General features: G+C 38.2%; 1 protein-coding gene across 7 annotated transcripts in view; it reads right to left on the bottom strand.

The window, feature by feature from the left end:
• Positions 1 to 23,423, bottom strand: part of kst (spectrin beta chain, non-erythrocytic 5 kst) — a 621,462-nt gene that overhangs the window by 151,300 nt on the left and 446,739 nt on the right. For all 7 annotated transcript variants that reach the window (XM_067143517.2, XM_067143512.2, XM_067143511.2 and 4 more), the window contains exons 4-15: positions 18,380 to 18,496; positions 18,055 to 18,163; positions 17,451 to 17,615; positions 17,241 to 17,353; positions 16,960 to 17,147; positions 16,344 to 16,569; positions 13,426 to 13,779; positions 10,623 to 10,831; positions 8,773 to 8,950; positions 7,077 to 7,277; positions 6,778 to 6,990; positions 3,719 to 3,919 (exon numbers count right to left, since the gene is read on the bottom strand). In XM_067143517.2, the coding sequence (XP_066999618.1) occupies positions 3,719 to 3,919; positions 6,778 to 6,990; positions 7,077 to 7,277; positions 8,773 to 8,950; positions 10,623 to 10,831; positions 13,426 to 13,779; positions 16,344 to 16,569; positions 16,960 to 17,147; positions 17,241 to 17,353; positions 17,451 to 17,615; positions 18,055 to 18,163; positions 18,380 to 18,496 (2,274 nt within the window). The remainder of the gene's footprint in view (positions 1 to 3,718; positions 3,920 to 6,777; positions 6,991 to 7,076; positions 7,278 to 8,772; positions 8,951 to 10,622; positions 10,832 to 13,425; positions 13,780 to 16,343; positions 16,570 to 16,959; positions 17,148 to 17,240; positions 17,354 to 17,450; positions 17,616 to 18,054; positions 18,164 to 18,379; positions 18,497 to 23,423) is intronic.

The raw sequence follows: 23,423 nt of genomic DNA, 5'->3' as shown, positions 1-23,423 counted from the left end.
CTAACAATGAATAATATTTATAATGTTGATCCAAACATATTACACTATAACATACACTGACTGACAGAGCAAATGCAACACCAAAAAGGAGTGCTCAGAACTTTATGCCAATTGCAGGGTAAACTGACGTCACTGAGGTATGCTCATGATGTGAAATGCGCCGCTGTGCTGCGCACGTAGCGAACGATAAATGGGACACGGCGTTGGCGAATGGCCCACTTCGTACCGTGATTTCTCAGCCGACAGTCATTGTAGAACGTGTTGTCGTGTGCCACAGGACACGTGTATAGCTAAGAATGCCAGGCCACCGTCAACAGAGGCATTTCCAGCAGACAGACGACTTTACGAGGGGTATGGTGATCGGGCTGAGAAGGGCAGGTTGGTCGCTTCGTCAAATCGCAGCCGATACCCATAGGGATGTGTCCACGGTGCAGCGCCTGTGGCGAAGATGGTTGGCGCAGGGACATGTGGCACGTGCGAGGGGTCCAGGCGCAGCCCGAGTGACGTCAGCACGCGAGGATCGGCGCATCCGCCGCCAAGCGGTGGCAGCCCCGCACGCCACGTCAACTGCCATTCTTCAGCATGTGCAAGACACCCTGGCTGTTCCAATATCGACCAGAACAATTTCCCGTCGATTGGTTGAAGGAGGCCTGCACTCCCGGCGTCCGCTCAGAAGACTACCATTGACGCCACAGCATAGACGTGCACGCCTGGCATGGTGCCGGGCTAGAGTGACTTGGATGAGGGAATGGCCGAACGTCGTGTTCTCCGATGAGTCACGCTTCTGTTCTGTCAGTGATAGTCACCGCAGACGAGTGTGGCGTCGGCGTGGAGAAAGGTCAAATCCGGCAGTAACTGTGGAGCGCCCTACCGCTAGACAACGCGGCATCATGGTTTGGGGCACTATTGCGTATGATTCCACGTCACCTCTAGTGCGTATTCAAGGCACGTTAAATGCCCACCGCTACGTGCAGCATGTGCTGCGGCCGGTGGCACTCCCGTACCTTCAGGGGCTGCCCAATGCTCTGTTTCAGCAGGATAATGCCCGCCCACACACTGCTCGCATCTCCCAACAGGCTCTACGAGGTGTACAGATGCTTCCGTGGCCAGCGTACTCTACGGATCTCTCACCAATCGAACACGTGTGGGATCTCATTGGACGCCGTTTGCAAACTCTGCCCCAGCCTCATACGGACGACCAACTGTGGCAAATGGTTGACAGAGAATGGAGAACCATCCCTCAAGACACCATCCGCACTCTTATTGACTCTGTACCTCGACGTGTTTCTGCGTGCATCGCCGCTCGCGGTGGTCCTACATCCTACTGAGTCGATGCCGTGCGCATTGTGTAACCTGCATATCGGTTTGAAATAAACATCAATTATTCGTCCGTGCCGTCTCTGTTTTTTCCCCAACTTTCATCCCTTTCGAACCACTTCTTCTTGGTGTTGCATTTGCTCTGTCAGTCAGTGTACCTGTAAAAAAAAAAAAAAGCACACTACTAAACAAGGAATAAAAACACACGCTATTAAAGAAAGAATGATGTTTCATTCTTAAAAGAAAATTCATCAGATTCTATCAAGTCGTCGTCGTCATCATCATCATCATCATCATCATCATCATCATCATCGTCGTTGACTATCTCCAGTTGCCCAGATGTGGTGTACGAGCCCCCTCCATCTTTGCCTGTCCATGAAACACTGGTCTCTCATAATCTCCCAATCTTGTCCTCTCTCCTCGACATCTTTTTTTCACCAGACCTGTCCATTTTCCTCTGGGTCTGCCGCTGTGGTATTTTTCCTTTTACTTCTCTTTGATATTCTCTTCTTGCAGTCCTGCTTGCACTCATCCTTCTTATATGGCCAAAACACTTCAGTTTGCTTTCTGAATCCTCTGTGGTAGGAGTCTCTTATTCCCACCTCCTCTCGGACTTTTTCATTCCTGAACTTGTCCCTCCTGGTCTTCTGTATCATGCTGCGTGGGAACTTCATTTCTGTAGCTTGGAGTTTTGAGTTGTCTTGTCTCATTTCCGTGGTAGTTTCCAAGCAATACGTGAGGATGGGTGTATAATATGATTTATATAATGTCATCTTTGCTTTCAATGGTACTTGTTTACCCCACAGCAGTTGGCTTATTTGGTAAAACTGAGTTGCCTTGCTAACTCGACTGTCCACCTTATACTTTGCAAGATTGTCTTTTGATACTATACTACCCAAGCACTTACACGTTGTAACACTGTCCAGTTTGGTGTCATTTATTCTGATTCGTGATTTGTCATCTCCCCTCTGTAACTTCATCACCACCGTCAAGTCACATTCAATATTTGGAAATATTTATGTTTTGTTTCTGTCTAAACATCTATGAATTTGGATCTGAGCCAACGAAGCAACATTTTTTCGAACACCTCACACTTGTATGCTGGAGCGGTGAAAAAGCAGGACTTCATTAAGATAAGTTCAAAATTTCAAATTCTAAGCTGTTTGGATAGAAATAAACATAAATATTTCCAAATATTGAGTGCGACTTGACAGAATCTAATTTTCTTTTAATAATAAATCACGTCATTCTTGGTTTAACAGTGTTTAATTTTTATTTCTTGTTTAATAATGTGGCAGGATAGGTGCTGCTGCCTTTTTTTTTTTTTTTTTTTTTTTTTTTTATTATTTTACAGCTATGTTATAGTGTAATATTTATATTGAAATTGTGTGTTTGAAAGACTGAAAAGTTACATTTAACTGAGTCGACAATGAAAAGCACTGCTTCCTTCCTAACAAATTATGAATATATAACAAATAGTGTTGACTAGATGGAGAACATAGAATGAGAACGGTTAGAGAATGTAGAACAGTTCACATATCTAGGTAGCATTATTAATGGAAGTAATGAAATCGACCCTGAAATTAATAACAGACTAAGTAAAGGTACAACATTTTTATCATCAAGTCAAAGAGCTTTCATGGGACGACAAAGTACCCAAGAGAACGAAATTAACATTATATAAACAGTATTTCATACAGATTGTAATATACGGACTAGAAACACTGGTAACTAATAAGAGACAAGATAGTGAGATACAAACAGCAGAAATGAAATTTTTAAGAACATTGGTTAAAAAGACAAGAAGAAATAGAATTCTAAATATTAAAATCAGAGAAGAGTTAAATATAGAACCGTTAGTACAGAAGATACAGAAAGCAAGGCTGAGATGGTCGGACATGTAAAAAGAATGGGAAGGGAACGGGTAGCAAGAAGGGAATTGGAAAGAGAAGTTAAGGGAAAGAGACCATTTGGAAGACTAAGAAGAAGGTGGATGGATCAGATTTGGAAGGACATTAGAGAAGCTGGATTGGATGCAGCAGAAGTAATGAAGCTGGAAAAGTGGAAGGACAGAAAGGAGTGGAGGCAGCTTGTTAACCACACCCGGGCAACTGGAGTGGGACAATGATGGTGGTGGTGGTGATGATGATGATGATGTGTTGACTGGCTATTGAATGCTTTTATTTAATTAGTCCATATGGTTTAATACAACTTTCCTTTTATACTGTAGGTAGAACACAAACTGTGTTGCATAATATGTAGGGGAAAATCTGATTCCTATATCAAAGCATCATTTCTGAGATCAAGTTTCCAATCTATATGATGGTTTTTTCCAAGATATTGTCAAGACAAATTGTCATCGAGTTCTTAAAAGCATTATGATATATAAAATGAAACATACCTCGCCTTTTGCCATGACCATGCCCTGGCCATTGAAAGGATAGAGACTTTTAACCTGTGGCACTTGTCGCTCTTCCAGGACTAGCCTATGCTCCACCCTTTCCACAGGCTCTTCCTCCCAATACTCCTGAGGAACCAACCGCACCTCATTCACCAGTTCTTCAGGTTCAAGTTCAGACACCATTTCAGGCTCTCCAGAAAGCTGCCGTAAGAAAACAACACTGTTAGTCACAATTTCTAGTAAGTGTCTTGATGAACAGAAGCTCAACCTATCTTTGAGCAAAGTAAAATATGAGTCCAAGAAGAAGCAATTGAAAATTTTATCTAAACAGCATTCTGCGAAATGAAGGAGACAGTGAAATCAACACAAAGTGCTAAATGCACAAGATTTTAAGAAAATGTGAAGGATAATGAATATATCAAATAAAAACATACTGAATATGTGTAATTGTGTTATTTAATAAAGCAAGCTCCTGATTATTCATGTGCAGATTATCAAGTTTGAAGGTTATTCGTGCAACCTTAAAAATAAAATGTTTGTGAACTCTGCTAGGCTTTCGGCGACTACAATCTCTCTTCTTGTTGATCTAACTGTTCTGTAAAAAAACTAGCTCAGTTTTGTGTTGTTAATCAGTCTCCGTAGTCTTCAGGTTTGTCACATCACGGCAAAAAAACTCGGAACTGTTTTAACGATAAAACAAAAAAATTAGAAGTAATAAAAGTATTCAAGAAGGAAGAGTCAGCTGCTAAGCTGGCAGCAGATCATGGAATAGGAGCACAAACTTTGCGATGTTAAGAACAAGGCAAAGCTAGAGGAATTTGTATGAGTGACAGCAGTCGTGGACCTCAAAAATGTTAAAAGTTCTAAAAAGTCTACATTTGAAGAGTAGATGTTGTACTTCTTCAATGCTTCAACCACAAAAAAGGGCAAAAGAGCTTATCACCAGTGTAATGTGTGCAGAGAAAGCCAAGCTATTCCATGCGGTACTGGGATTAGACGGAGAGTTTAAAGCTTCACTGGGATGGCCTATGAGATTTAAGGAGAGTCGTAGGATCCGCGAACTTATCATACAGGGAGAGCGGCAGAGTGCCAACGTAGCAACGGCAGATTCCCTCCGGACTGAATTTCAAGAGTTAAGGTAAAATAAACATTAACAACCTGAACAAACCTACAATGCTGGTGAAATGGGGTTGTATTAGAAATGTCTACCAGCAAGGACACTCATCTTCAAGATAAAGTTAATGCTCCTAGACACAGATTATCCAAGGAGTGAATCACATTTTTATGCTGCAGCAATGCAACAGGAAATCACAAATTTAAATTAGGTGTAATCAGAAAGGCCAAAAAAACACATTCTTTCAAGGGTACAGAAGGTAAAGAACTTCCAATGCTCTAGTTAGTATAATCAAAAAGGAGCATGGATGGACAGAAATTTCAGGGACTGGTTTCACAAGAAATTTGTGCCTGGTGTCTGACATCTCTACGAGAAGGGGATTGAACAAAGGTAGTGTTATTCCTTGATAATGCCCCTTTACATCCAAATGAAAGCAAATTTGTATTGAACGATTGCCTCATTTTTACCAAATTTTTGTCCCATAATGTGACTTCAGTACTCAACTCATGAACCAAGGTGTAATAGTGTCCCTTGAAAGATATCGAACAGGTCTCCTGAGAAAATTAATGGAAGAAGATGAGAACATGGACGAACTAAGTGTTGGATGCCATTTATGGCATATCTAATGCTTGACAGAATGTTGAATCGCAGACTTTAGAAAGGTCATGACACAAAATACTGCCAGATATAGAAGAACCACACGTTTTACTGTGTTTTTATTTTTGTGTGGGTTTTAAAATATGAGTTGAACAGATGATGCTACTTAGACACTGATCAATAGTAGACCCATTTGTTGCAAAAATATCAGTACATCATTTGTAGTTTTTATTGGTTTACTACATCACTGTTTATGCTACAGATTATTTCACATTTGAGATAGTGAGAGTTTTAATGTGTGTCTTTTTTTTTCTTTCTCTTGTTTGTTACAGATTTTGAATAATAATAATAATAATAATAATAATAATAATAATAATAATAATAATAATAATAATAATAATAATAATAATAATAATAATAATAACAATAATAATAACAACAATAATAATAATAATAACAATAATAACAACAACAATAACAATAATAACAATTATAATGATATTGGCTTTACGTCTCACAAACTACTACTACGGTTTTCGGAGACACCAATGTGCCGGAATTTGGTCCAGCAAGAGTTCTTTTACGTGGCAGTAAATCTACCGACACGAGGATGACGTATTTGAGCACCTTCAAATACCACCGGACTGAGCCAGGATCGATCCTGACAAGTTGGGGTCAGAAGGCCAGTACCTCAACCATCTGAGCCACCCAGTCCGGCATTACAAATTTTTCTTTGCATTAAGGATGCATTCTAGGTTTTTATTATAAAATTTGGAAAAAAAAAAGTGTATTACGCAGGTAAAATATGGTATACTGACTTTTCAAGGGTCAGTTTCTGTAATGAAGAATTAGATATGCAGTACAATTACAATAGTCTTAAAAAACCATTTAGGAATCTGTCTTTCAGTATATGAAGGTGGTTTGTGATTTGAATGTCGATCTTCGGATGCGATTTACAGAATTACACATACGAAACACACACAGCAACATAAATTGCTCTTATCATATCACGTATTCCCTTTCATATTCCTATCCATCTACATAGGACTTAAAATATTGAAGGAATTCCCTTTTAGTCAATTCAAGAAGTATTCTTAGACATTACTCTCCTACATGTAACTACCCAACAGCAGATGATAATGTATCTATCAAAACTACTTCAATGAAGAATACCTGTGGGGAGGAATTGCATGAAGTAGGCTGCTGTCTGTCTCACCAATGACCACAGTTTCTCAGGTAAATTTATATTAAAAGAAAATCTTCTAGAAACAAAAGCTCGCTGTAAAAACATTTCAACATATCAGGAATAGAATAATCTTAATCATATAATAACTACTGTATTCCATACCTCAAGTGTAGAAATTCCAGCCTTGATGAGTTTCTCAGCTTGTGTGTTTAGACTTTGAATGTCACCTTTGTAAGCATGAAGCTCTCCCTGTAAATCTCTATGTCTCTGTAGCAATGCTTGAGCACTCGGTTCGTCTTCACCATAGTCTGTAGAGGCAACTAGAGCCATTTTCTCATTCATCCAAGATTCTGCTTCATTAGCATCAGTATAAAACTGTAAGGGAAAAATCAAATGGGTATTAAATCTGTATTAAAACCACACAGATTCTCATCCTTTTTCTAAACATGGGGTATTATTACCTGATAAGCTTCTGCTGCATCTTCTAACTGCTTCTTGCGCAATGCTGCTAACTCCTGCAGAATTTTCCAGTGCTCCTGGAGCGACTCTATGCGAGCCTCTATTTCGCTGGTCTTCGGATGTTTGTCTGCAATGAGACGCCTGCCAGCTTCACACAGCTGTTCAGATTTAGGACGGCGGGCTTTCATTTCATCTTGTAACACCTGCACATTATACATTTTCTTAACTTTAATGAAATTATTTACAAAGGGATAAAATACAGTTTACCAAAATAATACAATGACCAAGCATATATTAATTTAGTCCTTACTTTCTTACAAGTAATGAACTTCAAGCACAGGGCTGGAGGAACGAGGAAGTGAGTTTGTTTGCGACTCTTCATATTAACTTTTATTTCAACCTCATTTTCCCTTCTCACACTCTGCTTTTTGGTTTCACTTTTAGATCCTGGCTATACTTATATTCTCCGTAAAGCTATTTACGTATTTCAAAACTTCACTCCATTCCATTCCAGAAACACGACAAATAGACAACATTTGACAGTCTTCATAATTTTAAAATATTCCTCAAGCCAACCAATAGATGTGGTAAACACGGTTGGGCCCACACCTGTTACAACTAGATTTGTCTACAACAAGATTGAATCTAAGAACATTCTAAACATAGATTTTTATTGCATTTGTTGATTGTATTTCATCTCATTAAAATTTTTATGTATCACTGTTTTTGTATATGTTTTTCGTCTTTGTGTTATTTTAAGCTCAAGATGACCTCTAGGCTAGGTCGAAACAAGTCCTATGTAGCTTTCTAGACAGACTATTTATTAAATGGCAAATTTGTATTGAATAGGTGGACTTTATAAAAGTAAATTCTTTCAGAATTTTATCTTAGATACAGCTTACTTTCTTGACAGGCTATACCTGGCATAGTACAGTGAAGTTAATGTTGTGCAATTTGTATAGTGAAAACTCAATTATCAGTCATCAGGAATTGAGATTGGTGCCATGACAGATGTGACAATAGATGGATAATAGAATACAGTCGAGAAAATTATCACTGCACTCTCCATACTTTGTTTCTTGCCCATTATGTTGAACCATCTAATACTGATCTCCACCACGCTGCTTGACCACATCAACAGCTTTTGCAATTGTTATTGGTCCCCTAAGCTGTGGGCTTGAACAAACCAGTATTTTGCCAGTTCTATAATTTTGCAAGCTTTTAAATGCTATCGGTGGTTTACATTTTCATCACATGGCTTTCAGTTTTTACTGCATCACATCTGATATCACAGACTGTTATTTGCCCAATACCATAAATTAGTGTCATACTTAGAGCATTTTCCCCTTTCTTTCCAAGTTAAATATTTGTTTATGTTTTTCAGCCATTTTAACAGTTCAAATCCAACTGGGGATAGCACCATGCAAAATATAACATTTAAGTGGTTACAAGATTCAAAACCAGATGTTATACTAGTATACTATGAACAATCGCACTGTCTGTGCTAGTTGTAAACAATGACGAAGTCTGAGACAACAATGCATCTGCTACACTGCTGGGTGTAATAAGGACGGGATTGACATGGTTTTAAAAATGTGATAGTTGAACCAAAATGGCAGTTAAATGGGTGATGGATAACCAAGGTTTTACTGTATTTCTTTCAACATTGTTACCAAACACCATTATACCATCAGTTACCTTGTGCTTCTGTTGTAAACTCAACACAGCCCTCAGGTCCTTGGCAGAAATGCCAGCTTTGCAAATGCGTTGCTTCTCCACTAGCCAGGACTCTTCATCTTCATGGTCCTGCAAAAATTGGAAGAAGTTGCGGGCATCCTCTAGTCTAGCTCTACGGGCCTTGCTGCTCTCCATCAGACTTTAAAAAAAAAAAAAAAAAAAACATTGAATCACTTGAAACAGTAATAGGAAATATATCATAAGTCAAAGTATCAGAACTAATGAACTAATTTATTTTAAATGCCCACAACCATAAGCTGTATTGTTTGTATTCAAGAAAATCATTTCTCCCAATTTTCACACTTGTTTTTCTATCATTATGTAAATAAGGTTTCCCAATCTTAGCCCCTTGAGTTTATAATATTTATTAAGATTATAGTCTAATTTTCTACTTAAAATTGTGATGAAATCAAAACAATCTATGTAAGTAAAAATGTAATTTTGTCTGTAAACTTTATATTTAAAAAAAATTAAATTATTTTTATCTCAGGTTAGGCACACAGTGGTGGTGATTATGCTTGTGTTAAGAGGAAGTATAACCAGGAATAAAAAGTCAAAAGTATGTTTAACTGTCCGTCCTCCTGTTATGACATGGGGAGAAATGGCTTAACATAATGTTTTGAAACTCTGTATTAAAGCTCAGAGAGAGTCAGGTTGTGCACAGGATTATACAATGTTTGATTACTAATGCAGTAGTAATATTAAGGGGTTCAAAACAGGAAATTACAAATTTTTCCTTAGATATTAGTTGCATCAAAAAATGTATGATACAAAATAAAAATTGTGCAAACTATAATTTCTGATCTTCTATTTCATACAATTTTTTTAAAGTATATAAGGAGTATCAACAGAGATAATCATGATTATTACATTTCTCACAAATGTCCAATACCAGTTCTATCTAGTACTGTATGTGACATAACAAAAGTTGTAGAAAATGCAATGTCCATTACTTTCTTTCCCAAATATATTTTTACCATATGATCTCATAATTGAGATATTAAGAAACTTAGATTTTTATTACCAAGCACATCAACTATGAGCATCGCTAACCATGAGACATTAACAAACTGTCTATGAAAGGCAATGCAGCCAGTAGTCTACAAATATTCAAAATCATTATGTATTTTCACATTTAAACAACCTTGTCCAGGATATTAAGAGTAAAACATATGCTCGGAAGATTACACATTACTTCTTTTAAGTGACTTACATTCCACTTCGTCTGAATTTTTACAGTGCGTACCCCCGCCATTTTTATATCGCCTCTTCAACTGATATTGTGTGGACTTGACCATTAACTTCTTTCTTACTTATGCATTGATTTTAGAGATATAATCGGCTGATGATGACGCAGACTGGGGTCGAAACCGGTACTTTTTTTTTTGCTAGTTGTTTTACGTCGCACCAACACAGATGGGTTTTATGGCGACGATGGGACAGGAAAGAGCTAGGAGTGGGAAGGAAGCAGCTGTGGCCTTAATTAAGGTACAGCCCCAGCATTTGCCTGGTGTGAAAATGGGAAACCACGGAAAACCATTTTCAGGGCTGCCGACAGTGGGGTTCAAACCTACTATCTCCCGAATACTGGATACTGGCCGCACTTAAGTGACTGCAGCTATTGAGCTCGGTAAAACCGGTACCATTTCCACTTTTAATTAAATAAGAAAGTAATCTCTACATCTCTTATTTACTTGTATTGAATAGGTTGAACTACCATATTTATTATTTCAATTTAACTATACCACACTCCACAAAAAATTTCACTTCGAATTAATTCTTCTTTAGGAAGCACCTCTGAAAATACATACTCATTATATGCTGCATTCAGTTGATTCAAACGCTGCTCCAGAAGGACGGCCTCACGGTTCCCACTGGAAACATACTGTTGTCCTTGACGCCCTAGTCTGCGCTGTGTCTCGCCTAGTGATGTCACCTGAAGCTCTGCTAGGCTGTGCTTCTGCAGGAGATCTTCCACAGCGATGAGATGCTGTCCAACATCACCTGACTGGAAGTTCCCCTACAAAAGAAAAACATTCAGCTTAATATTTTAAATTATCAAACCAAAATACAGCTGGAAAATAATGTTTTTATGCAATGATTAGTACCATGAATAGCAGTAATTTAAAAATAAACACATTACAGAGCTCAGCAGCAGCTATAAGAGCTAAATTAATAAAATTTAACTGTATTTGTATTCTTCTGCCATTTAAGAACCTCAACAGTTTTAATAAAAATAACTGATTTTTAAAATTAAAACAGAAAATAATTAGTAGTTTTTCCATCCAAAGCCAAACAAGCCAAATGTATCCCTCCAAGAAGACCACATCACTTACTTTTTTTTTTGCTTTACGTCGCACCGACACAGATAGGTCTTATGGCGACGATGGGATAGGAAAGGCCTAGGAATTGGAAGGAAGTGGCCGTGGTGTCTTCCCAATGGGTCGGAAGGAAGTGGCCGTGGTGTCTTCCCAATGGGTCGGAAGGACACTAGAAAGCCAATCAGAGAGTGAACTCTGCAATTCGTTGCTGGCACAGTATGGTACGTGCTGCTGCTAAAAACAATCTCAACAAACAAGAGCACTAATAAGGAAATTTACTCTCTACTTAAGTTACTTTTCTCTTCTCAGATATGAGGAATATAAAAGGTTACCAGTACATCCTTGAGAAGCACACAAATGTATCCCTCCAAGAAAACCACATCACTTTTACTTTTTTTTTTTGCTTTACGTCGCACCGACACAGATAGGTCTTATGGCGACGATGGGATAGGAAAGGCCTAGGAATTGAAAGGAAGTGGCCGTGGTCTTAATTAAGGTACAGCCCCGGCATTTGCCTGGTGTGAAAATGGGAAACCACGGAAACCCATCTTCAGGGCTGCCGACAGTGGGGCTCGAACCCACTATCTCCCAATTACCGGATACTGGCCGCACTTACATCACATTATTAAAACTAATGATTTAGACTGATGCTTTTATAGTCTGTAATTATAGACATAATAATATAGATTTGGGGCAATTGTGGTGTCAAGAAAACAAGACAAAACAGCAAAAGCCCAAAAGCAATATTATAATGTCTATAAAAATGAATGAATTTGCTATGCCATCAGAAAATTAAAACAGAAGATAAAGTGCATAGTTATAAGCAACTTTCATAGAAAAAGTGCAGAAAGACTGTTTCAGTCAAGAAAACTGCTGCTGAAAGTTTTTCTGCAACAAGTGTGGAAACTGTCTTGGGCACTCATTTTCTGCACCCTTCAAAATATAACGGTTCTGCTCGTTAGATCAATTACTACGGTAATGATTCCAAACCTGACTCAAGATAACCGCCTTCTGGGAATAAAGTATCTTATATACACCTTTCCAGAAGGTGGTTTCACAAATAAGATACAAAATTTCTCATTCTAACATGTATACAATATCTGTTAATCTAATATATTAGGTCACTTTCAATGAAAAAATTACTATGCAACCCACCTGCGAAAATACCCACTGGAGAACTCATATGATACTTATTTTGCAATAGAGCCCTTTTTATATATATGTTACAATACACTATTTCCATACTGGGTGAAAATCTCAAATTGTACTAGGTAAATTAGGAAACTGTATCTCTGAAATGCACAAGAAAAGTAGTTTACATTAATTTCATATAATTCTAGAATGCTGGTGCACTATAAAATGGAATATACCTAACATGAAATGCACAGCACCACCACCATAAATTAGCTTTATCCGGCTCCATGGCTAAATCATCAGCATGTTTGGCTTTGGTCCAAGAGGTCCCAGGTTCGACACAGGTCGCCTATACAGCGTCGACTCAAAAGACCTGCACCAGGCCTCTCTGGAAGCCACACCCTCTTATTATTCCATATAAAGTAACCATGACAACATTTCGTCAAACATCATCCATCAGCTTCAATGCAGACTCGACAGTTCTGTATGTTTGTGCAACTACCAAAATCTATTAAAATAAATGTGGCCACCGCAATACCCGCAAAACCCATAACGTGTATCTTTCTATCCCCATCAAACCACATCTGATTATTGTTTCACAGTTATAGACCAACATCAATGCCCATATTTCCACCCTCTTGCCCTTTGAAATTCCGAACTTGGACTCAACTGGTGTTCGGATATTAGATAACCGCTGCTTTCTTTCATTCTCTCGTCTCGTCAATCTCCCCGCTCTGTTTATTTCACAACTGTGTTTGTCAACAACGATGACCATAATTCTAATTTTATCCTCCGCTGAAGAAAGTTGCAGCCAAACAGGACGTACCCATGTGCTTGCTTTGCAAGTGCTCTAACAATCTGTGCTTACATGATAAGTCGCTGCTCTCCATCAGCTTCCTATGCCTATACAGTTACTAATTAGAAGAACCTTGGAAAACTGAACATAGTACAAATAAATGTATCATTCAAATAAAGAATTACACCATTCTATTTACTGAATTGGCAAGTTCAAGAGAATAAAGAAAAATGTTTTATTTACTGAACTTTATTTTTTTAAACAAGAGTCACTAACTAAATCAACTATAAATTTAGAGTTGTAAGTCATACTTTTTTTTAGTTTAGTTTTTTATATCATTCACAAAGCCTGATTTGAACTTACCTGTAACTCTGCAATAGTGGACATGACTGTGTCGATCTCTCGCAGCAAGGCCATAAGGGAACACAGCATTATGAGATTGGTCTTGTGTTTGTCGAGCAATTCCAGCAATTCGTGCCAGCGCTCCAAAACCTCAGCCTCACGATTCTGAACCCTTTCCTTGCCATGGTAGTTTTCACGCACAAGCTCTTCTGACATGTTTGTCAAGTCGTGGAACCTCTCTTCACGAGCCAAAATGTCTGCACCGATGGCCTCGTGCTTCTTTACTGTTGCATCGACTTGAGTCAGATTGCTGCCATAACGAGGGTCTGACAGTACCTGGATCATCTCCTTCAAGTAACCCTCTCTCAGAACACTCTGTAATAATAAATAAAGGATTAGGTAACAATACAAAGGAGGGTATAGGGTACATAAATAATCGTTATCATCATCAGAGGAAGAGGAGGAGGAGGAGAAGGAATAATCATAACCCTGTCCTCTTGTCAAACAAAATATCTTGGCAATAACATATGTAACCCATTGTGCAGAAAGGGGCCTAAGGGTGGATTTTTCATTTTTGAGATTTTTGTAGTTCTAAAATTGGCATAAGATACTCAGCATTCTAAAAAAAGGGTTCATGCTTGTAGGTGCAGTTCTTCAGAAGACATTAATTACAAACCGTTCCTATTAAGAAAACTGTATTTTGAGAAACATGAATTACCGCTTTCACGAATTTTTTTTTACTAATTGCACAAAGTTTTCAAGACATCAAGTGGTGAATACTCAAACTGTTGCATAATTTAGTTGTTAAGAGGACCCATAGGTAGCACAGAAATCAAAAACATAGAAAAGCAATTTTTACACCAAAGACACTTTTGTTCAGCTCTTCTGTAAAATTTCCATAACACATATTGTATATCCAATGATGTGAAAAGTACAAGAAGAAAGACACTGGGCTGAACTGCAGTGACCTAAGAAATATTTTACTCCGCAACAAAATTACTTTTTCAACGAGTAACTGGTGACATTACAATTACTGTACTTTATACATTACCAGCCTTCAGGAAATTACCAAATTTTTTTGGAGGGAGCAGGAGGTAGGGGGGAGGTGGAGTTTGCCAGAATGAATGATACTAAAGTTTGCAAGGAAAAGGATATCCCCTCTTTTAAAAATAAAAAGCATAGAGACATTACATGACTATCAACACTTGGCAAGACCAAACATGATACCTCAAAACATTCAAAATTATATTTTTCCATAAATTTTATTTTAGTTAGCAACTTTTAGCATTTCAAATAATTTTCAATTTACATACTTTACTAAATAAATGGTTCTTGGGAGAAAGTACACCTATGCATTTGCTGGAAAGACATTCTACTCAGGCACTTTAAAGAACACCTGTGTTTAATATTAAGAACCGCTACAACAGTGACAGATATTGCAGAATAAGTTTGATATCTTTGGAAGTATCAGAAAGGTAAGAAAGTACCTATCCAGCATTGGAGAAGATAATGGTTCTGCTGTACTTGAACTGAAAACATCATCATCATCACCACCACCACTTAATTTTTTTACCGTTTCTGTTTCCATGCAACTCAGTGGCATAACATTAGGGCCTGCAAGGCCTACAATGCAGGCAGGCCTGGGGCTTACAGGGCCCGCAGACTTCCCCAGAAAAAAGTAAATAACCCAAATGCCACTCAGCGTGGGAAAGGTTACATCGTGACGTGTCTGTAGAATGGGAAAAGAAAAAAAAAATATATATACAGTGCATATGTAGAGTAAATGTTGGGTGGTTGCATCTGCCTGCAAATTACTGTTATTATGTTGAGTATAGGAATACAAGGGGTATACCCTCTCACAAATATCTGTGCCAAATTATTATTAAAGAAACAACTAAAATTGGCTCCGAAATGTTTAATTTTAGATGTAATTATTCCTGTTGCTCTTTCTTCCACAAAATGGTAATTTCCTAAACTGAAACTTTAAAAGGACTACTTACAAAATGTTTATGACCCAGGACAGACTATTTGAACTCAGCCTCCTCAACATCTAAGTTTTTTGGCGATGGAAGGATGGGAAAGGGCTACGATTGGGAAGGTACTGGTCATGGTCTTAAGGTACAGCTCCAGTATTTGCCTGGTGTGAAAATGGGAAACCACGGAAAACTATTTTCATCAAGGGCTGCCAATGGTGGGATTCGAACGCACTATCTCCCGAATGCAAGTTCACAACTGTGTGACCCTAACCACACGGCCAACTTGTTCTGTATATTAATTTCCAAATAAAGGTAACATTATATTACAAAGACTTTTCTCTCTTTTTGTCTTTTTAATGTAAGATAAGAATCCAAAAATGCCATCAAACTAAACCTGTATCGAACACACTATCTGGTGGGGGGGAGGGGGGGCTGTGCAATTAATTTTAGCCCAACTGTCAAGATGGGTAGTTTATTAAATGCTTGTCTTCTATACTCGAAGTTTTAGAATTGAATCCCAGCTCAATTGATTTGTATTTAAGAATGATCAAATGTAAGAGACTCCTGTCTATAGGTTTATCACACTGGATCCTACACAACCCTCAACCCTTTAAGACCAGACATATTTAGGGAGTGTGTCTGGTGAGAAGGGCTAAGACATATTTTGCAGTTGTTTCATAAATCAATAACGTAGGTTGTAATTAAAATGTATAAGATTCTTTTTCCAAAATGTTGAGAAAACTACCCTCCGTCAAGTGAAACAGAAATTGTTATTAAATTAACTAAGTATTTTTTAAATGTTAGGTTTACTTCATCAACAAAATATTAATCTGGTCTTTTAGCTAGAGTAGCTTTTCACAATATATCATCAGTCTTTTTTGCAAGGGCAAGCACTGGTGATGAACAGTCACTTGGTTCTGTAAGGATCAATTTCAGTTAGGAAAAAAAAATTGAAATGCATACTTTTCTCTCGAACTTGTAGTTAAGTTGTTCCAGTCTTTCTTGCCTCAGGAGCTCCTGTCGCAGAGCTACCTCACGTTGGTGTTCTGCCCGCTCCAATCCTTCCCAGCTACGCTCTAAATCGTGAATGAGTTGCCCATCTTGTGGTTGATATGCAGGTTGGTTCAAAGACTTCAACTGTGTATTAATATGGAAATACAAAGCTTCTATTTCACTTCGCTCCTTGTACCTGTCACACAGAGAAATTATATCAACCTTCTAACCTTTCAAAAAGAGGCATGATCAAAATACAGAGGAATTTTCTTTTTCAAATCATACACATAAAGGACACTTCAAAACAAGCAAGATCATTAGTTTACGAGACTGAAGATATTGTGTAGAATGTTTTCAGCTAAACATTAATTGGAACAACACAGAGTTTGTGATAAGATAATTCCAAAAATGAAATTCCATATTCATTATATTAACAGTAATTCAAAAGAAAACCATGTAATAATAAGACAATCAAACTTTGAAAGTATTAGCAGTCACAAGCACAAAGGGCAATTTTTTAAAAAAAAGGAATGAAAATGTATGACTATTAGAAAGAAAAATTCACTTCATTTATGGTACAACTTACTTAGGAGGTTTCTCAATTGTTCGATATTGCTTGAAACGTAGTAGTTCTTTCTGGATTCCTTCAAGGAGGTTTGGGAAATTTCTATCCTCTAACTCTATAACTTTCAGTCGAATCCATTCCAGCAAATCGGTTGTAAGTCTTTCATAGTGCAGTTTCATTTTGTCTGCATCGATCATCTGGCCAACAATCTACAGAAGAAAAGAAACGAGATTGCCCGTCATTACTATACTTAACACTATACATATATTAGGCAGTAAATCAAAGATGAGTTTGCACCTTACATTTGCAATCCTTCTGCCGCTTTTCATCTCGTTCTTCATACGTGCAAATGTGTGATAATAAGATGCTACATAAGTTATGATGGACTTTTCATCAGGGCGACTTTGATCTACATCTGTAAAAGATAATTTTTTTGTCATAGAAAATGGATAATTCAAGGAGAAAGTTACTAAAAATTAAAAAAAAGGTATAAATTTTATTTCATATCATACCTTCTGCATCTAACAGTCGAGGAATACCCAATTCATTATTGGCGACATCAAAAGCATTGTTCAAATTATCAATGTGTCTGTGAGGAACCAAAGCATTGAAGTTGATCAGGTCGGGGCGATGTGCATGGATGAGAGCGTTGAATCCAAGACCACTTCTCCATGATCCTAACAGAAAAAGAAACAAAAACTGATCATTATCTAGGTTCAGAGAAAAGGAAATATATATCAACCCAGTCATTAACATAGTGAACACCATAATTTGTATGAAATACTCTAAAATTAACATGGCACGCTTTTTTAGATTTGACCGCTTTCCCTCCTTTTCCTATAAATATACAAGTTAGTGAATTTAAAGTTTACTGTAATCCTCAACGATTACCCTGAACAACCGAACTCAAGACATACGTAAAACCAGCAGATCTGTGTGTTCCAGTTAATGAATTTTTAATGATATACCATTATTATTATTATTATTATTATTATTATTATTATTATTATTATTATTATTATTATTATGAAACTCGATTGACAGTCTATTGGATTCGTAAAATCTGGTCGAAGCAGGAGGAGTTGCTGGTGAAAGCTAGTTATTTCTATAACTCACCTGTAAAGTCCTGAATGTTGACACCAGGATAACCGTTTGTTTTACGCTGACACCACAGTAAAAGAGCATCTTTCGCAGATTTCTTTTCACTACTCTCGTTATCTTCGTCCTGCAAATATACAGCGTAGTTAGAGCGGTAATTCAATCAATATAATCAACTTAGACCGGACAATGTCTTGTGCCAATAAAGGATATGTAACCAGTAAAATCTTGCCAATTACTGTATCTTGGTCGGCTATCTATGAAGCAACCATCATGAATTCTCAAACAATGTTACTATTCTTCTAAAGTTCAGAAAACATCAGCATTTTCTAGAAATACGTACCACATCGATTTCGATCTCTTGAATTTGGAAACGCAGGATTATTGTCCAGATTAAACCCAAAATAAGGCGTGGGTTTCCATCAACGATATCCTCAGCACCAATACTTTCAAGGCGTACCTAAAACATGAAAGAAAATGCACTATTACTCATTGTACAGTAGGGTGAGTGGGCTAATACAAAAGGTACTTTGTTAGTCTCTCGCTTGCTATATTAAAGCAACGGGGACGAATTCTACCATAGTCGGTTGGCATTTAACCACAGTGGCGTCCCTTAAGACCGATGATGTTCAAAACTCAATAATAATAATAATAATAATAATAATAATAATAATAATAATAATAATAATAATAATAATAATAATAATAATAATAATAATAATAATCTTAACACCCACTGACTACTTAAACAGTTTTTCGGAGACGCCGAAGAGCCGGAATTTTGTCCTGCAGAAGTCCTTTCACGCAAACACGAGACTGGCGTATCTGAGCACCTTTAAGTAACATTGGACCGGACCGCGATCGACCCCGCCAACTTGGACTCAGAAGGCCAACGCTTCTACCGTCAGAGCTACACTAGTTCCTTTTAACGTCCCGTCAACCCGTGCACGTCTTAAGACGACGATAGGATAGGACAAAAATTGGGAAATCATTGAAAAAAAGTAATTGGATTATTTGTACCGATTACATTTTTAGTATTTTTACTCGTAATCGTTACTTTCCACCAAATATAATTTCTTACTTGTACTTCTGGAGATAAAATTATAATCGTTAAATTTTAGTAATCGAGAGAATGGGAACTTCGTAGCCCCGACACTCGCGAGGCGTGTATAATGCCCAGTACACGAGACGCACTCGTTCATTACATCTCAATGATGTTGTGGTTATTGGTTGAGATTTAGAGTGGTAGTGATATTGTTTTAAGCTAGATAACCATCCTTTCTCTGAGATCTGAACAGTCTTTGCCTACGTGGTCGAGAATGGAGCCACAATAAACAGGTGAAGCCGAAGGAGTAAGAAATTTCAATTCTCCTATTTGAATAAATATTTTGAATTAAGTTATCGTGAATATAATCAAAATACGAATGTGACGTGCGAACTTTGCTCGAGAGCAATAATTTGCAAGTTAGTTTAGTCTCCCTTAGTGATGATACCTAGGTATTAATATAAGGAAAGATCTTCATTGGGGTAATCACATAAATATGATTGTAAATAAAGGGTACAGATCTCTGCACATGGTTATGAGGGTATTTAGGGGTACATATCTCTGCACATGGTTATGAGGGTATTTAGGGGTTGTAGTAAGGATTTAAAGGAGAGGACATAAGTCGCTGGCAAGACCCCAACTAGAGTATGGTTCCAGTGTATGGGACCCTCACCAGGATTACTTGATTCAAGAACTGGAAAGAAATCCGAAGAAAAACAGCTCGATTTGTTCTGGGCGATTTCCAACAAAAGAGTATCGTTACAAAAATGTTGCAAAGTTTGGGCTGGGAAGACTTTGGAGAAAGGAGACGAGCTGCTCGACTAAGTGGTATGTTCCGAGCTGTCACTAGAGAGATGGCGTGGGAGGACATCAGTAGACGAATAAGTTTGAGTCGTGTCTTTAAAAGTAGGAAAGATCACAATATGAAGATAAAGTTGGAATTCAAGAAGACAAATTGGAGCAAATACTCGTTTATAGGAAGGGGAGTTAGGGATTGGATAACTTACCAAGGGAGATATTCAATAAATTTCCAATTTCTTTGCAATCATTTAAGAAAAGGCTAGGAAAACAACAGATAGGGAATCTGTCACCTGGACGACTGCCCTAAATGCAGATCAGTAGTGATTGATTGATTGATTGATTGATTGATTGATTGATTGATTGATCGAAACGGCCGTGACCTTAATGAACGTAGAGCCCCATCATTTGGTAGTGTAAAAATGGAAAGATATGAAATAAACATCTTCAGTGTTGCCAACACTGAGGTTCAAACAATCTCCTAAACGCAAGCTGACCGGTATAAGCCTGGAAGCGCGTAGTCAACTAACTACGCATCGTCATCAATCAAGTACAAAGTGTAAAAATTCCAATCGAAAAGGTTATCCTAACGAGATCAACTCACTGTTTTTAATATCCTTGTTCATAATTTAGTCAAATAAGCGACTGATAGAAAGGGACTGATTATTATAATTTCGTGTGGCTATTTCTAGCCGAGTGCAGCCCTTGTAAGGCCGACCCTCCGATGAGAGTGGGCGGCATCTGCCATGTGTAGGTAACTGTGTGTGCTTGTGGTGGAGGATAGTATTATGTGTGGTGTGTGAGTTGCAGGGATGTTGGGGACAGCACAAACATCCAGCCCCCAAGCCATTGGAATTAACCAATGAAGGTTAAAATCCCCGATCCGGTCGGGAATCGAGCCCGGAACCCTCTGAACCGAAGGCCAGTACGCTGACCATTCAGCCCACCAGTTGGACAGAGACTGATCATTTATATGATTTATTTCGTAATACGACAGTCGTCACCATGAGATCAGCAGAATAAAGAATAAGGAGTCTGCTATCACCATGTCAGCAAACCAACAGCAATATCAGTTTTTTCGGTCCTCATATTTATTCTTTGTAGGGATGCCTTTAGTTATGAGACTGGTTTTATTGTGCGAGAGTAATTGTAAAATATTACGTATAAAATAAGGATTAAAGCCCAGCAGTTCCCCAAGGGCTGAAAATGTGGAGCGGGAAGTGGATATTGACGGCCGCTAGGCGCAGCATTACTTCTAATTGCGTGTGCCAGGCTTCTAGCTTTCATCTTTCCTGTCTGATCTCCCTTGTTTTATTCCGACTGACCCCGCAGATGACAGGTTTACGTGGCCTACACTGCATCCATTTCCACATCTTTCACAAGTTACCTTCGTACTTAGGAGTCAGGAATTATCTTTTTCTTTTGATTAGAAAGAAGAGGGGACGATTATCTCACACTTCCCTTTAAAACAATAACCACCAATCACCCAGTATATTTCTGACAAAAGTGGGGAATGGAGACAGTTCAGGAAATATCCACATATAAACCTCGAGTTCCTGGAAGGTGCTGTTTCATTTTCACCAACAATGCTGTCCATCTCCGACGCCCAGGTTCGATTCACGGTATTGTCAGATTTAAGACTGGCAGGATGTGGTTAAAAAGGAAAATCACCTCCATCGGTGGCTCGACGACGCGGGTTTGAATGCTTTAGGAGTTATATTTTCACCGTGTCATATAGGCCTATATAGTATAAATCTACTGTATCTTCTCATTTCAATCTTAAAATAAACTAAAAATTGTACTTCGTACTTAACTCTTTGCGACCTCCATTCAATGATCCTCGACAGTCGAAAAGTGCCTACCAACTTTCTGGAGAGGAAAGTAGCTTGGCTCCGCCTGGTTTAAACGTCTTCTAACAGATGCAATTCACATGCAAGTAAAATTGCCAACAACGTTTTCGGTTATGCAACTAGAGTGTATTGTGGGCGCGAAGTAATTTTGTATATGACTGAAGAGGCAGAGTTGTGAGGGCATGACCGCATAACTGTACTAATACGCAAGAAGGCGGATGACAAATCCCGAACATGGCCAAGTGCAAGTTAATCACGTAGTCCGCCAATGATTGCTACAACATGCATCGGTACAAATAATTAAATTACTTTTGTTTAATTATTTCCCAATTCTTGTCCTATCCCATCGTCGTCTTAAGACGTGCACGGGTTGACGGGACGTTAAAAGGAACTAGAGTGGCTCTGACGGAATTCCGTTCGAAATTACGAAATAAGGTAAACATAACACATCAGGGCACTCAAACACACAACAGAATTTGCATTAGCCAACCAGTTACTAGTACCTACGTGTTAATATAAGGAAAGATCTTCATTGGGGTAATCACATAAATGGGATTGTAAATAAAGGGTACAGATCTCTGCACATGGTTATGAGGGTATTTAGGGGTTGTAGTAAGGATGTAAAAAAGAGGGCATAGAAGTCTCTGGTAAGACTCCAAATAGAGTAATGGTTCCTGTGTGCGACACTTACCAGGATTACTTGATTCAAGAACTGGAACAAATCCAAAGAAAAGCAGCCCGATTTGTTCTGGGTGATTTCCGACAAAAGAGTAGCGTTACAGAAATGTTGCAAAGTTTGGGCTGGGAAGACTTGGGATAAAGGAGACGAACTGCTCGACTAAGTGGTATGTTTCGAGCTGTCAGTGGAGAGATGACGTGGAATGACATTAGTAGACGAATAAGTTTGAGTGGTGTCTTTAAAAGTAGGAAAGTTCACAATATGAAGATAAAGTTAGATTTCAAGAGGACAAATCGGGGCAAATATTCGTTTAAAGGAAGGGGAGTTAGGGATTGGAATAACTTACCAAGGGAGATATTCAATAAATTTCCGATTTATTTTCAATCGTTTAAGAAAAGGCTAGGAAAACAACAGATAGGGAATCTGCCACCTGGGCGACTGTCCTGAATGCAGATAAGTAGTGATTCAGTGATGATTGATTCCGGAATGGAAAAAAAATTATCGAAAATATATTAACAATACGATTGCAACAAATACTGAGGCACTTCTTTGATCAGTACGCTACGCAAGGTGTTCACAGGCACTTAAAAAGGAAGGTGCGATCATTGGTGGAGAGTAAACCAGTGCGGTTTCAGATTGCAGAAAGACTGAGGACCAGATATTCGGTACGCGTCAAGTAATTGAAAATGCTACGAGAATAAGTCAGTTGTTTAGTTTTGTAAATCTAGAAAATACATAGTATGATTGACGAGGCAAGGGAAAGGATATTCGCCATTCTGAGAGATTATGGGGAAGATTATTACAGCCAATCAAAGGTATACTTATTTGACAATCGGGCCACATTCAAAAATTGATGGTAAAATGGGTTCTAGGTTTCAAGTAGTCACACGAGTTGGACATTGCAGTCTAGTCCTCATTTTACAATATACAGTATTAAAATCCTCCGAGTGACCGGGAATCGAACCAACCTACACCAAGGACTAAACAGTCACATAGGATTTTAGATCTGACACGC

Source organism: Anabrus simplex, chromosome 3, assembly GCF_040414725.1.
Source record: "Anabrus simplex isolate iqAnaSimp1 chromosome 3, ASM4041472v1, whole genome shotgun sequence".
NCBI classification, from domain to species: domain Eukaryota; kingdom Metazoa; phylum Arthropoda; class Insecta; order Orthoptera; family Tettigoniidae; genus Anabrus; species Anabrus simplex.
This window is presented reverse-complemented; position numbering and strand designations above follow the sequence as displayed.